The following is a 13,473-nucleotide window of genomic DNA, read 5'->3' on the forward strand; positions in this document are numbered from 1 at the left end:
ATAAGACTAATTTAAAAAAGGGGTGTAACTCTGTTTCTCTTTAACTAATCGCTGTACGAGATTTATGCAAAAAGAAATATTCCACCCTGGTAAACATAATTGATAAAAAAATTGCTTAATCCTTCCACATTTTTAAGGTTCATCATACATTTTATAGTAACTCGTGTCGTACCAGGATCATTAGTTTCACCAAAAAAAAAAGTCTTGTCTTATGTCCCTTTATGTCATTTCTGTTAATGTCCATATTTCACACCACCGTGTATCACAATGGCGAAGTTGTATCTTGTCTAAAATGGTGTTCCTTCCTCTCTTTTCGTTTGCGCAATTCAAAATTCTTTAATTGCTTCCAGTCCAATAACTAGGACTATATCCAGGCTTTGCCTGGGCTTTATTTTGGGAACTTGTATTGGACCTTTGGCCTGTGCTGCTACCACCATCTTGATGAAGTGGTTGGTGCAATTGATGAGGCATAGTTGGGATAAACAAATGCGGTGTTCCGTACGCTCCAGGCAAACCTGCGTTTTGATTTCCAGTAAGGCTAAATGGCGGAGGAGTTGCCGAATGAAAAGTTTGTTTGTCGTAGGACTGAAATAACATAAGAATATTGTTATTTTTTCTCAAACATTCATCAAACAGAATCTATTCATTTTACTCGATATACATATTTTATATCTCATGAATATATTTCTTTTTATTTCACATTTCATGGGATTAACTTTTAAGATCATTGTCTATTAACTAAATTTATGACTTTATGGTGATACAAAAAATATTTCATTTAATATCGACGACAACTTTTATAGACGAAATTAATAACGAATAACCAAATAATTATGAAAGTAAAAATTGCAGCAAACAAAAACCAATGAAATTGACGCAACTTTGTCACTGTAAATTGAAATTATTGCTATTTTTGCACAAAATTCAATAAAAAATAGAGGGAGGGGGGAGAAATTTTGATTTGCAAGTAAAATGAATAGACTATTACAACGAAGTTCATACGAACACTTACATTTACTTTACTAAGCGCCACGTGACTCTTTGGGTACATAGTTGCACTTATGTCGGTTGCAGAGGATCCACCAGTATTAGTATTTCCGGTAGATGTTCCGGTTTTACCAGTTTGTGTACTGGTATAACTGCTCCCTGCACCTTTATATTCCGCAGAAGGACCTGCAGATGCTAGTGCATCGTAACTTGCACCAGCTCCGTATCCAGACCCGTAACTTCCTGGTTTAGTGCTGTATGCACCACTATTTGTACCCGCATTACCAGCAGCAGCTATCTGCTATGATAAATTATTTTGATAAACGAAATGGAAATTTTTTTACTATAGTCACTGAAAGAAGAAACGATTCGTTCCGTGTAATTCAATTAACTTACAGGATAAATGGCGGCAGGAGTTCCGTATGGAAAAGCACCTGGCATTATTCCACTGCCATATGCAAAATATGCATATGTTGGAGGTAGAGTAGGATTCATCATCGGTTGCTGATGCTGTGTAGCGGTCTGCAAATAGTTCAAAGAAAAACCAAGAAGTGATTTGAATTTCGTATCGATATGTGGCCAGGTCGAAGGTATCAAAATAATTGACCAAGTATTGCAACAATGCTGTTAAGCTGATTGTCAAATCTACCAAGTGCTTAAACCTCACCTGTTGCGACATAGTAGACGGAACTGGAGACGCATTGCTGTCGTTTCTGGCGAACCTGGCGTCATTAATACTGGTATAGGGTCCTTGTACACTCTGTACTCCTTGGACACCTTGTACACCGGAAAGTGCATCTCCTCGTCCTCCACCGAGACTGGTAGCTGGGCCGGTTGTCTGATAGCCCAAAGCCGCGTCATAGTAACCAGTAGTTGGCTGCAGGTTAGTCAGGAAGGCCAAACACAAAACTACATGCATACACTGTGTACTCCAAATACAAGAAGGCTAACTAATAGCTAATTCTACGCGTACTGGGTTCAGGGTAGATATAACATGCGGCTTGAGTTGTACCTGCCTTTTCATTTTTAATCTTTCCAATTAAAAAAAGGAACGTATAAACTGATGTGTTTTGAATAAACTTGTAAATAGTCTGTCTCTCCTGTCTGCTCTTTTATTACAGCTAATTGTTGCTGGCGATAATAATGATGATAATAATGGTAACAATAATGTACAAAAAAAAAAGCACGCATTATTTAAGAAAGTGTGCAAACTAAAGTACAACTGGACCACTTGGAAATTACAACATTATGTATTCTCATACAATTTGAAATGCATGACATCAGGTATAGAGCAACTGAAATCATAAGGAGGAAGGACGAAAGATGTATAAGCTACAGTGTGTCTACGATCAAAACGGTACACTACATTATTATTAAAAGTCTATTTCGGAAATAATTAAACTTTCTAAATATGTTTTCCGTGTTGATCACAGGCGTTTTTACTTTTCTACGAAATAGTGTATCAGAAATTAAAACCTCTCCAATCATTGGTTCGATGCGATACATTTCACTATGGATAAATACAGTATATACTTCTTGTGCTATCATGAGGGCGTGAATAGGAATTCATAATTCCTTAAAAAAAATATTGAAGTAACGAGCAGCTACCAAGCATTAAAGAAACGATTACTTCAGCATTCTTCTTACTAGGTGATCATAACATAAAATAGAATAGCACGCTCCAGAGTAGTACACCCGAAATGTCTTCTTTGTTTCTGAGATGCATATACTAATGTTATTTCTTTACGTCGAATTATTTTATATGAATATACTCTTCTTAAAGTGTACATTACTCTAACGAAGCAGTTTAGTCGAATCAAGTACAAATTATATCAACAAGTAGGAATATTCATAATTTGTACTTAAATCGGTCGCAGAAATAAATCGATCGATCAAGTAATAACTGACCATGTGTGGTATTCTTTGTTGCATAAGCTGCAATTCCTCGTAACTGTACATTGGTTGCTGGAACGCGTAAGGTACACCTTGGCCCATAATATATTGATGACCTAGCATTGGTGTCATGCTGCCAGCTGCACCACCACCTGTCATATTTCCACTTCCACTACTACCCGTTACTACACCACTCGATGTACTTTTCGGTACCGCTGATTAAAAATCATATTAAAAATTTATAATTTTCATTTCATTATATAAGTAATATCCCTCATTTGGGTAGACATTCTACTCACCGTTTGAATTAGTTACTTTAGTTTGTGAACTATTTACGGAGGCGGAGCTCAGACCCAACGTAGGTGCCGTTGTAGTCGCAAGAGAACTGTTGGATGTCGTCGTGTTACTATCATACTGAGAATCTTTTGTCGTATTACTGTTCAATTTATGATTGTGAGACGCCGTTTGTGGTTGGCTAGCGTATGTGCCATACGCACTTGCGTACACCTAAAACGTAATTTTGTAATTTTATGCATATGTCAATTACGCTTTGTCACACAATAGATACGTTCCCGAAAAATTCATGTAAAAAATATATATATATTTTTATACACACACATATATATATATATATAAAGGAAACGATGTGTAGATGAAAAAATTGACGATTGTCTTCAGATCATAAAAACCAGTCAAAATAATATAATAAACCAACAAAGCATTTGTTTAATTCAGAGCAATTTCCTAAACAAATAAGTAGAAATATTTTTTCTTAGAATTAAAATTAAGTGAAGTTTTTTAAAATCGTGTAAAAGTAGAATTAAGTGTATTTTAATGTTAATTCATCTAAATTCATCAGAAGAGTAATTAATATTAAATTTAGGTAATTACAGATTGTGCTGCACTTTGGTAAGTTCCAGAAGTTTGTGTAATAGGTGATGTAAACGTTGTAGCAGATGGTTGGTATGCTTGTGGCGTCGACTGAAACGAAGACGATCCTTGATACCCACTTGTTTGATACCCTGTACTACTGTTTGACAGAGTATTTGTCGCTACAGACTGTGCTTGGTATTGTGACGTCGTAGTAGGTACATATCCTGTTGCGGATTGATACACCTATTTCAAAATAAAAATATTATTTCGATTTCGACCAAACATTCTTTAAGGAAGTTCAAAAAGTGAGAGAACTGAGCGAACACGTATCTGTCCAAATGTTATATATCATTTACGAAAATGTTTAACGTTTAACTAACACGTTGACTGCCACGGGAGTTTTATATGTTTTGCCCGTGGGGACAACAATAGAATTCTCATTATTATAAATATATAATGATAAAATGTTGAGTATCATGACTGTTATAATTGATATATTATAAATAAAAATATTACGTTGTAATTAAAATTATTAATTGTTGAATAGCGCATTTTTTATTTTACACTGTTACGTGGTTGTTTACGTTGTTCAACATTTTTTAAACGATGTCATTCCACTTACTTTAATTATTCCAAGATATGGATATAGGTATAGATTATAGTTGTAATTATTAAAAATGAATGCATAAAACATGTTTTTTACGTTTTATCATGGCTAGAATTAGTTTAGCACATAAAAAAAATATATGCACTTTTCTTGCCAAATGTCGTGATTAATAACGCCGGTGATCCGTGACCACCGTGGCCAACTGAGAAGACAAGTGCCGGTCACGGGTGACTGCCGTGGCGGTCAACGTGTTAAGTACTTATGATTCGAGTATACGGACCGATAATTTAACGTAACAGATGTCACATTTTATTTACAGTTTATTCGACACTTAACGTCTTGAGTTTGAAAACTGATATTTGTGTCCTTTAATCTCCTTTAATGGTAACTTCTTTCATTTTAAATGTTACTTTGACATGATTAAACATATCTGGTTTGCGACAAAATTAAATTCTGATAACGTTACATGAGACATAAAATTGTCTCTCTGCGACAATTTCCTTTTCTTAATAACAACAAAGTGTTTCATGTTACGTTTTTTGGTCAATGGTGTGCGTTTTCAATTTACCAAAACTTTAATATCTTTGTAAATCGTACTAGAAAACTTCTTGTTGAATTGCAATTACCTGGTTGGTAGTTGTTGGTTGGTTATAACCAGATGTTGCAGATGCTGGTGTGGAAGGCGAAGCTTGACTGAAAGTTGATGTATTGGATTGAGGGAACGATGATGAAGAATTGTAACTTGCTTGTGAAACAGTCGCCGTCGTCGAGTAACTGTTAGCACTAGTGCCTGACGCAGTTTGGAAAGACGACTGAGCAGACTGAGCATTCGTGGAGTATGCATTGTAGGTGCTTGGCGTTGCATTAGGTGTTTGAAACGTTGACTTTTGAGATTGGTAAGCTGTCGTCGTACCATATGATGGGGCATTTCCAGGTGAGACTTGCGATGTATAATCTTGTTTAGTTATATCTAATGTTTGTCCAGTACTGCTACCGCGAGTAGTAAAGCTTTGAGCATTTATTGAATGTTCACTCGACACTGGTAAATTGTCACTATTCGATAACTGGAAAAAAAATTATTATTTAATCGTGTGATAAAAGTATAAAAATATTTCTAGTACAGCAAACATTATTTACCATTTGAGAAGTAGTGTTGAAAGGTGTTGTTGAAGTTTGGGTTGTTTCGATGTCCAAAGAATTATTTGTATTGGCAGTGTTTACAGTATTGGTAGTAGAAGTCACATCCACATTTGTAATTGCATTACTTGCTGAATTTAATTTTTCATTTGCAGCGCCATCAAGAGAACCTGAATCGCTACCGAATTCTAAGGCGCCGAATTGTACGTCCAGAAAACCGATACCACTATTCACGGCATCGCCGGGCATTTCTACAGCACTGGATGGGATCTTTGATGGTGGTGGCACTCGTGGACGTTGTTTCGTCTGTCTTTGAGGCTAATATATGTACAAAATATTTAAAATAGTGTTCTATCGTGTAAAATTATTCAACAAAATAAATTTCATTAAAATTCATCATTCAATTACCTGATTAGATATCGATGACGAGAATGCTGTTTGTCCAGCCGCTTTTAAGTTTTCACTTGTTTGTTGAGTAAGTTGAGTTAAATACTGAGTCTGTGCTGCTGTTAATACTCCGCCAGTCATAGCATTTGGTTGCTGCGAAAGCTGCATCGTCGGTAAATTCAGTACAGGTTGTTGCTGTTGAGACTGTTGAATCAAAGACTGCTGTTGTATCTGTGGTATTTCCGATAATTTAGGTAGTTCCTGTAATTGAGGTGGGAAAGTAAAATATTTCAAAATACATTATAAATAAAATATCATATTGCATGAGAATCACTCACTTCTTGTTGTATTAATGCCAAATTTACGTTCTGATTAGTCTGCACCGATGGAAGATCTTGAGATTTTGGTTCTTCTATAGAGGGTGTAGGTTCCACTACAGATGTACTTGGTGTAAAGACTTTCGTGTCTGCCAGCGAACCTGTGTATTCTTCATTGTCCCAGTCTTCTGTAGAATCCAAATTATTCCATGCATCTATTCATATACATTACCCATTGATATGATAAAAATTTAAAACTAGAAACAGTAACAACTAAAATTGATGAGAACACTTACCCATCTTTGGTTCCTGAACAGCCTGTTGTTGTTCATCATTACCTGTCCATGTATCAATCGATCGATTAAAATTGTGAGGCGACGAAGTTGAAGATGGGTCATTACGACTGGCAAATGTTCTTGGACCAAGTCCTCTTCCTCCTCCTCTTCCTCCTCGACCGGGTCTTCCTGGACCACCTCTTCCTCTTCTGTTACCACTATAGCTGCCATCACGAACACCATCCTCCATGTTTCTTTCGTTCTCTTTATTTTCTCTGCCGCGCCCTAAATAAAGATTGATTCATATATAGAACTTTCATTTACATGATACATTATTCATTAACACATTCTACTCCGGTCCCGCGTTATTGTATTTTTTATATATAATAAAAATCCACAATGAATTTAACAAATTGCATTGTATGTTTTATTTATAAATTACAAAATTTCGGTTTAAATGGATGTTTGATCTTCGTTAATGTGCATATGGCGAACATTCTTTTTTCGAATGTCCATTGCTTGTATACAAACAATCTGACCACTGGTACTGAGGCTTCCACCAGTCGAGATTCAGCTAGCTTAGAATGTGTTAATATTAAGTTAATGAAAATTATTTATTTCTTCCACTTCGCCATACAGGATATCGTATTATACAGATTTTTCTTCTAATATTACTAATTCAGTGTTGTAGTAAAACTTTTATAAGATTTGCACTTCTTCAGTAGTTTAAGATCATTATTACAAATTGTTTTTCTAGTTGTACCAATTTATTACTAAAATTCTTGTTTCGATACTTACTATCACAAAAGCAATTCTCAAGGAAAGAACACTATTTTCATTATTTAACAAATAAAATAAATATTTTGAACTAACTCAATGATTATTAAATATGCAACATATTTGTAAACTTACATCCACGATTGTCATGATTAGCACGACCTCGCATACGGGGAGGTCCACCCCCTCGCTGATTACGTCTTTCATCCCAATCACCACCTTCGTCCTGACCACCGGAAACGTCCATATTTTGCTTAGAACCACCGGGTTGACGAAGCTTTTTCTTTTTCACTTCCCATTCTGTTTTCACTCCTTCCAAAAGATCATTAACAGCACGATCTAAATCTCCATCACTATCATGCAAAGCCATGACAACCTCATCTTCCGAGCGTCTGGTCATGTCCATGACCTGCTTTATACATTCCTTCAGATTGGGATCTTCGCCACTACCCATTCTAGTGTCAATGATTTGTGCATGCCATGTCTGCACAGTGTTTGGCTAAAACGCCATAGTTTTCAATACAGTCTTCATAACAGAATGTTAAAACTAATCATAAAACACCTAATGACAAAAGGAAGCTTCACTGACCTGTGCTTTTTCATGTTTCATTGAATCTGATGATTTAGTTTGATGATGATCCGATTTCCCATGCTGTTGTGAAGATTTGTTTTTGTTGGTGCCTTTCCCACCGGAGGACACCGATTTGTTGCTTGAACTCATTGCCAACTAAAATCCCACACACCTATATCACTCACCTATCACACTATATACACTCTCTATTTACAGTCTGTAACAAAACAAATATTTCATTTTGTATTTCTATTGCAACTGCATATTTGAAATCTGAATTTGGAAACATTTATCATTATATATTAACTGAAAAATGAAACCTGTAATTATATTGTTGTTTTATAATATGAGATTGTGTATAGTTTACAGATGTTTTATATAATTTTAAAGTTTATTTAGATACTATAGTTACATATACATTTTTTTTATCTTCAATATTGAGCAATATTGTTACTAATGTTTACTATCAGTGATTGAAATATAACACAAACCAATATAATTAAAAATGATCAAATATAAATAAAAAATGTCCCAGTATTTGAATGACAAATATTGTTAATACTTTCCATATATATTGCAATGGTTCTCATGAATTATTCATATAATTTATAGTTACACAAAAGCACAATGTATCTAAATCATAAAGTAATTTATTTTAACTTAATATTCTCTTTTATGAAGTGCAAATTTAAACTCACAAAATTAACATTTTTTTATAATGATGCAACACAAAATTAAAATAAAATTAGATGAGAATGTACAATTACATCTTTTGTATTAAAAGGAGTGTGATGAATATATTTACATAAATGAATAAATACATGAAAAGAATTCAAATTTTATGAAAAACTGTGATTGAAAATAATGTGTATACTATGATCATATACAACGATTACACAACCATAATTATTGTCATATATAATAATTCACATTAAAACTATACACCTTAATAATGTTCTTAGAAAGAGGATTCAAAATATTTTCAGAATATACATTTCCTACAAACTTGTTATAATCATGATACAGTTTTGAATTGAAAATAACCTAAATAGGAAAAACAGTTGGTGCATAAAAGTCTATAGAAGATCGTAAAATATGTATCAATTAATGATATCAAATTGTGATTATGAGAGCACATATGAGAAGACTTATAATAACAAAACCGACATGAAATCCAAAGGAAGACGAGAAATATAATTTAATCCTTGTGCATTCAGAAGAGATGAACAGGTTAGGGTCGACTAGTGGCAATAAATCGAAAATCAACCGATTTGGCAGGTACTTCTTAAAATAGTCACGTTTTTCCTAAAACGGTTGTCTAGGAGAAAAACGAATAACCAAGCGTCAGGCCGATATGCGGAATGATCCTAGGTCCTAGCCGTATCTGCGAGTTTCGCTAGATTTTAGAGGATTATGCTGCCCGATACAAAGGATGAGGCTCACCTAGAACGTTGAGAATTCTTGGAATTTTTGCAACACAAAAGTTTTCGGCAGACAATGGAACAACAAAAATGAAAAAAGATAAATTTTGACGTGCGCGGTGAGAATATGACGAAGGAGGATTATCGGGCGCATCACAAAAAACACCTTCTTCGTTGCGTCGTTGCCCGCGAGCGAGTGGTTAAAATTCTTCGAAAGGATGATAAAGAAATTAGCCGTGCGGGTTTTTTTTACTCCTGAATCAGTACAACGACGTTGACGTGGAATATTCTCTGCAGACCATGTGCACGGTAGACGCCATTTCTGGTTTTGCGAGGAAGGCTTGTCAACCATCGCCGCGGAGGAGCATCGATAGATCTCCGTGAGGCGATCGAGTCAAAGTATTCGCAAGTAACTCACAGTTATTATAAACGTTGTTTGCGTATTCAGAGGACACGTTCGGAGTCAGAAACTAGCGAAATTCACGACGCCTCGGCTTTTTCGGCCGTGGCGCGCGAAAAACCACGAAAAAAACAACGAATTTGCTCGTACCTGGTTAGTGCGCTCAAAACGCAGCTCGGTCACGTGACCGCGGGCCCCCCTCCCTGACACAGCAGCACCGCCTCTACCTCGACGCTTTATCAGGCTCCATCAGTGATGGGTAAATCCCCATGAAACCAAGTTATTTACGTTTTGCGTTATGTGTGCCCACACACCACGCAACACTGAGCACCTAAAAGGTGTCTTTTACGTGGCCCATGAAAGATATAAAATATCCTTAATCCTGTCTGAACAGATATCTTTTTGGCAGCCGAATGGATATCAACGGGTAGCCTTTCGGGATCGTTTGGATATTTTGTAGATACCAATAGTTATCTGCTTCAGATATCGAAAAGATAACTCTATCGTATCTGCTGAATAATTACAAAATAACTATGTATATAGTAGCATCAGAAGGATTGGGAAAGATATTGCAAAAATGTCTTTTAGGAATCGCGGAAGACAACATTCAGATATTCTTAGGTTATCGTTTTGTTATCTTATTCTGAAAGGAAATGGGAATTGTAAATTTGCAAAGATAATTTAAAATAAATATGTTAAAAAACTACTAGAATTACTAGTGGTCCTTGTACATTAAAAGCATATTTATTTAAAATTGTTTTTGTAAATTCAAAAATGTAAAATAATTGTACTGATTGATAAAAAAATTAATTTTATTTACTTTTTTTAAGGGAAAAGAAATTATTAAATAACATTATTGAAAATAAAATTATAAACTATATAAATAAGAAAATATATAAAATGATAAAAGTAATAAAAGTAATGACTATATCCAGTTTGGCTCTGATTCTTTTCTTCTCTTTTCTTGTCTGAATGTTTTTGCAGAGATTCTATCCGTGTATCTTCTGAGCCACTCTGCAATAATTTTATGTACTTCCGCTTCTCTGTACATGTATTTACATTGTACTACACCTGTAATATAAAAAACCAAAATGAAATTAATTAATTTGTAAATCATTAATACTATTTGAAATAAAGAAATAACAAATTTATAAACTACTTTGAATAATTGTGGGGAAAGTTGAGTGGACTTGTATTTTTCGTGACTCATGTCCATGTAAACTGTTTGGTAATTTCATCTGTCATGAGCTTAGACCAGTTTAGACATACATAATCCTTTTGATGCATTCTTTGTTTGTAATCTTTTCCTCCAATACTTGAAAGGTAAAGTAGGTTTTTTTCTAGGTACGTTTACTTGTTACATTATTTCTTGGTATGTGTAACAAAGTTCTTGCATCATATGGTAAATCTTTTATGCCTGCATCTTTTAAACCTCTTAACAAGTTACTTAGAGCATTATTTGGAATATGACATTCTTTACTCTACTTTCTCAGAAAGCTTTCAAAATCAAAATTTACTTTGTTATCATCTACTTTTTCATGTGATGATGTTTCATTTTGCTGGCTACTTTCATTATCAGTAATTCATATGTTAGAATAATCATTTATACTTTCCATTTGAAAATTTTCATCCGTCTGTTTTGATTTATTATAATCAAAATTTATTTCATGAATTAAGTCAGTGTTAATAGTTGTATTATCAATATCTTTTTGATTGCATTTTTTATACAAAATATTACGAATTCTGAACTTTTATATTGTAAAATACGTCGTTTTTGTTGTCGATTTGACAACTCAGAAAACATTCTCCTTCTATTAAGCATAATTTACAAATAAAATGAAAAAAGAAAAATACAAGTAAAAATAATGTAAAGTTATGTTATAATAAAACTACACGCTACACAATCAATACATGTATTAGAAAGATTCAACGTATATATTTCTCAAGAAATAATATTTTTGAAAAATGTGAAATTTTTTATTAAAATAGATACACAACTCCTATTAGAATAGTATGGTCAGCCGTAAGCTACTGGCCCTTGTCACCAATGGCGATAATGTCACATTTTTCGACACATAACGTATACTTCTATGTAGTGCTATGTAGTCGGCGGATAAAACACATTTTGGCGCTGGAGGGATTTTGAACCATTTAAATTGACCCCCTATGTGAGATTTGAATTTGGTATGATTATTACAGATTGAAGCAATCTTGGAAAATGTCAATTAATGTCCATTATCAAACAATTTCATAAAAATAAACATTTGAATTAAGTAATTAATAATTTTGTCAATCGATATCATCATGGAATCGTATATAATACAGGTAATTTATTATAAAATTTAACAGCATAGAAAAAGGTACTGAATTTGAGGTTATATTTATTGTAGGTCAGACGTATGTGGTTGAATCAGGACGGATATTCTTTAGCGGTAAATATATTCATATTGAAGTGACAAATAATATATACACATTGTGAAGGTTAAACAAGTTCTTCTTTTAAAGGATTTATTATCTTTGAGACACAGTCATGTGTCCATTGCTCAAATTGGATCTGAAGTTGCAATGACAAAGGCAATGGAACATTTGTCTGCTCCTCTTGATACCCTAGTACTTTACCATTTAAAGTAACTAAATGGCTTTTTTTGTGCTTATTGTTATAACTCATACAAATATTATTTAGTTACATTTTATAATGTTTCATGTTTTTAGAATTATAGCAATAATGAACAAGGATGACCCATTAACTATGTATAATTATCAAAGCTCTGCAGTACAGTCTTTGACAAAGATACTTCAAATGCAAAAAGAAGAGAACTGGATGTTACCTGTTATGAATATGATGTGTCTAGAATTAAGATTATTAGCAGTCTGCGCTGAAAATAGAAAAAGTAACAAAAACTCTAAACCTGGAGAAATATTAGAAAAGTGTGCAGATTGTTTGATGGGCTGCTTTAGAGTATGTGCTTGTGATAATCGTAGTTCAGAAGATGACACAAAAAGATGGGGAATGCTGGCATTAGTTAATCAATTATTGAAGATTTACTTTAGAATCAATAAGCTACATTTGTGTAAACCTTTAATAAGAGCAATAGAGTCATCTCCATACAAGGCACAGTTTGCCTTAGCTCAACAAATTACTTATAAGTTCTTTGTAGGACGTAAAGCAATGTTTGATAGTGATTATAAAGCAGGTAACTAGTACTGATTAGAAATCTGTTTGAATAAGCTTAATACATTGTATTTACAGTATTAAGCCATTTAATAATCATTTTAATTTTTCTTTCAGCTGATGAATATTTGACATATGCATTTGAGCGTTGCCACAAAAAATCTTTTAAAAATAAACGATTAATTTTGACATATCTTGTCCCAGTAAAGATGCTATTAGGTTATATGCCAAAGCATAGTTTATTAGAGAAGTATAATTTAATGGAATTTTGGGAATTAATGGAAGCTGTTAAGAAAGGAGATTTACACAATCTTGAAAAAGTAATGGAGAAACATGAGACTTTTTTTATAGGAGCTGGCATATACTTAATTGTGGAAAAACTAAAAATAATAGCTTACAGGAATTTATTTAAGAAAGTATATTTGGTACTAAATATACATCAGATTCCCATACAAAATCTACTTTCAGCTCTAGAGATGCATGGAATTGATGATGTGGATATGGACGAGACAGAGTGCATTGTAGCAAATTTAATATATGAAGGAAAAATTAAAGGTTACATATCTCATCAACATAAAAAGTTAGTTATATCCAAACAAAATCCTTTTCCCAAGTTGTCAATGATACCATAATTATTATTACTGCATTATCTGTAT

At 33.7% G+C, this 13,473-nt stretch overlaps 2 protein-coding genes across 7 annotated transcripts; one reads left to right on the forward strand and one right to left on the reverse strand.

The window, feature by feature from the left end:
- Positions 1-9,839, reverse strand: LOC107189795 (protein lingerer). 6 transcript variants are annotated; one of them, XM_015578455.1, is made up of 15 exons: positions 9,664-9,784; positions 7,843-8,041; positions 7,389-7,752; positions 6,498-6,761; positions 6,223-6,416; positions 5,906-6,145; positions 5,498-5,815; positions 4,987-5,424; positions 3,772-3,996; positions 3,180-3,387; positions 2,896-3,095; positions 1,655-1,825; positions 1,384-1,509; positions 1,013-1,288; positions 1-585 (listed from the first exon to the last, which is right to left on the reverse strand). In XM_015578455.1, exons 2-15 carry the CDS (start codon positions 7,972-7,974, stop codon positions 337-339), a joined length of 3,405 nt encoding a protein of 1,134 aa, XP_015433941.1. In that variant the 5' UTR covers positions 7,975-8,041; positions 9,664-9,784; the 3' UTR covers positions 1-336. The 6 variants fall into 6 exon arrangements, with proteins under 6 accessions (XP_015433941.1, XP_015433937.1, XP_015433940.1 ...); XM_015578451.1 differs by lacking the exon at positions 9,664-9,784 and adding an exon at positions 9,796-9,839 and having other exon boundaries at positions 3-585; positions 1,655-1,864; XM_015578454.1 differs by having other exon boundaries at positions 3-585; positions 1,655-1,864; positions 6,223-6,389.
- Positions 9,840-11,821: 1,982 nt separating this feature from the next.
- LOC107189750 (PCI domain-containing protein 2) lies at positions 11,822-13,449 on the forward strand. The gene is made up of 5 exons (XM_015578363.1): positions 11,822-11,970; positions 12,036-12,077; positions 12,151-12,272; positions 12,358-12,839; positions 12,935-13,449. The coding sequence occupies exons 1-5, from the start codon at positions 11,950-11,952 to the stop codon at positions 13,447-13,449; spliced, it is 1,182 nt and encodes a 393-aa protein (XP_015433849.1). The 5' UTR covers positions 11,822-11,949.
- The last annotated feature ends 24 nt before the right edge of the window (positions 13,450-13,473 follow it).

Source organism: Dufourea novaeangliae, unplaced genomic scaffold (genome assembly GCF_001272555.1).
Source record: "Dufourea novaeangliae isolate 0120121106 unplaced genomic scaffold, ASM127255v1 scaffold162, whole genome shotgun sequence".
NCBI lineage: Eukaryota > Metazoa > Arthropoda > Insecta > Hymenoptera > Halictidae > Dufourea > Dufourea novaeangliae.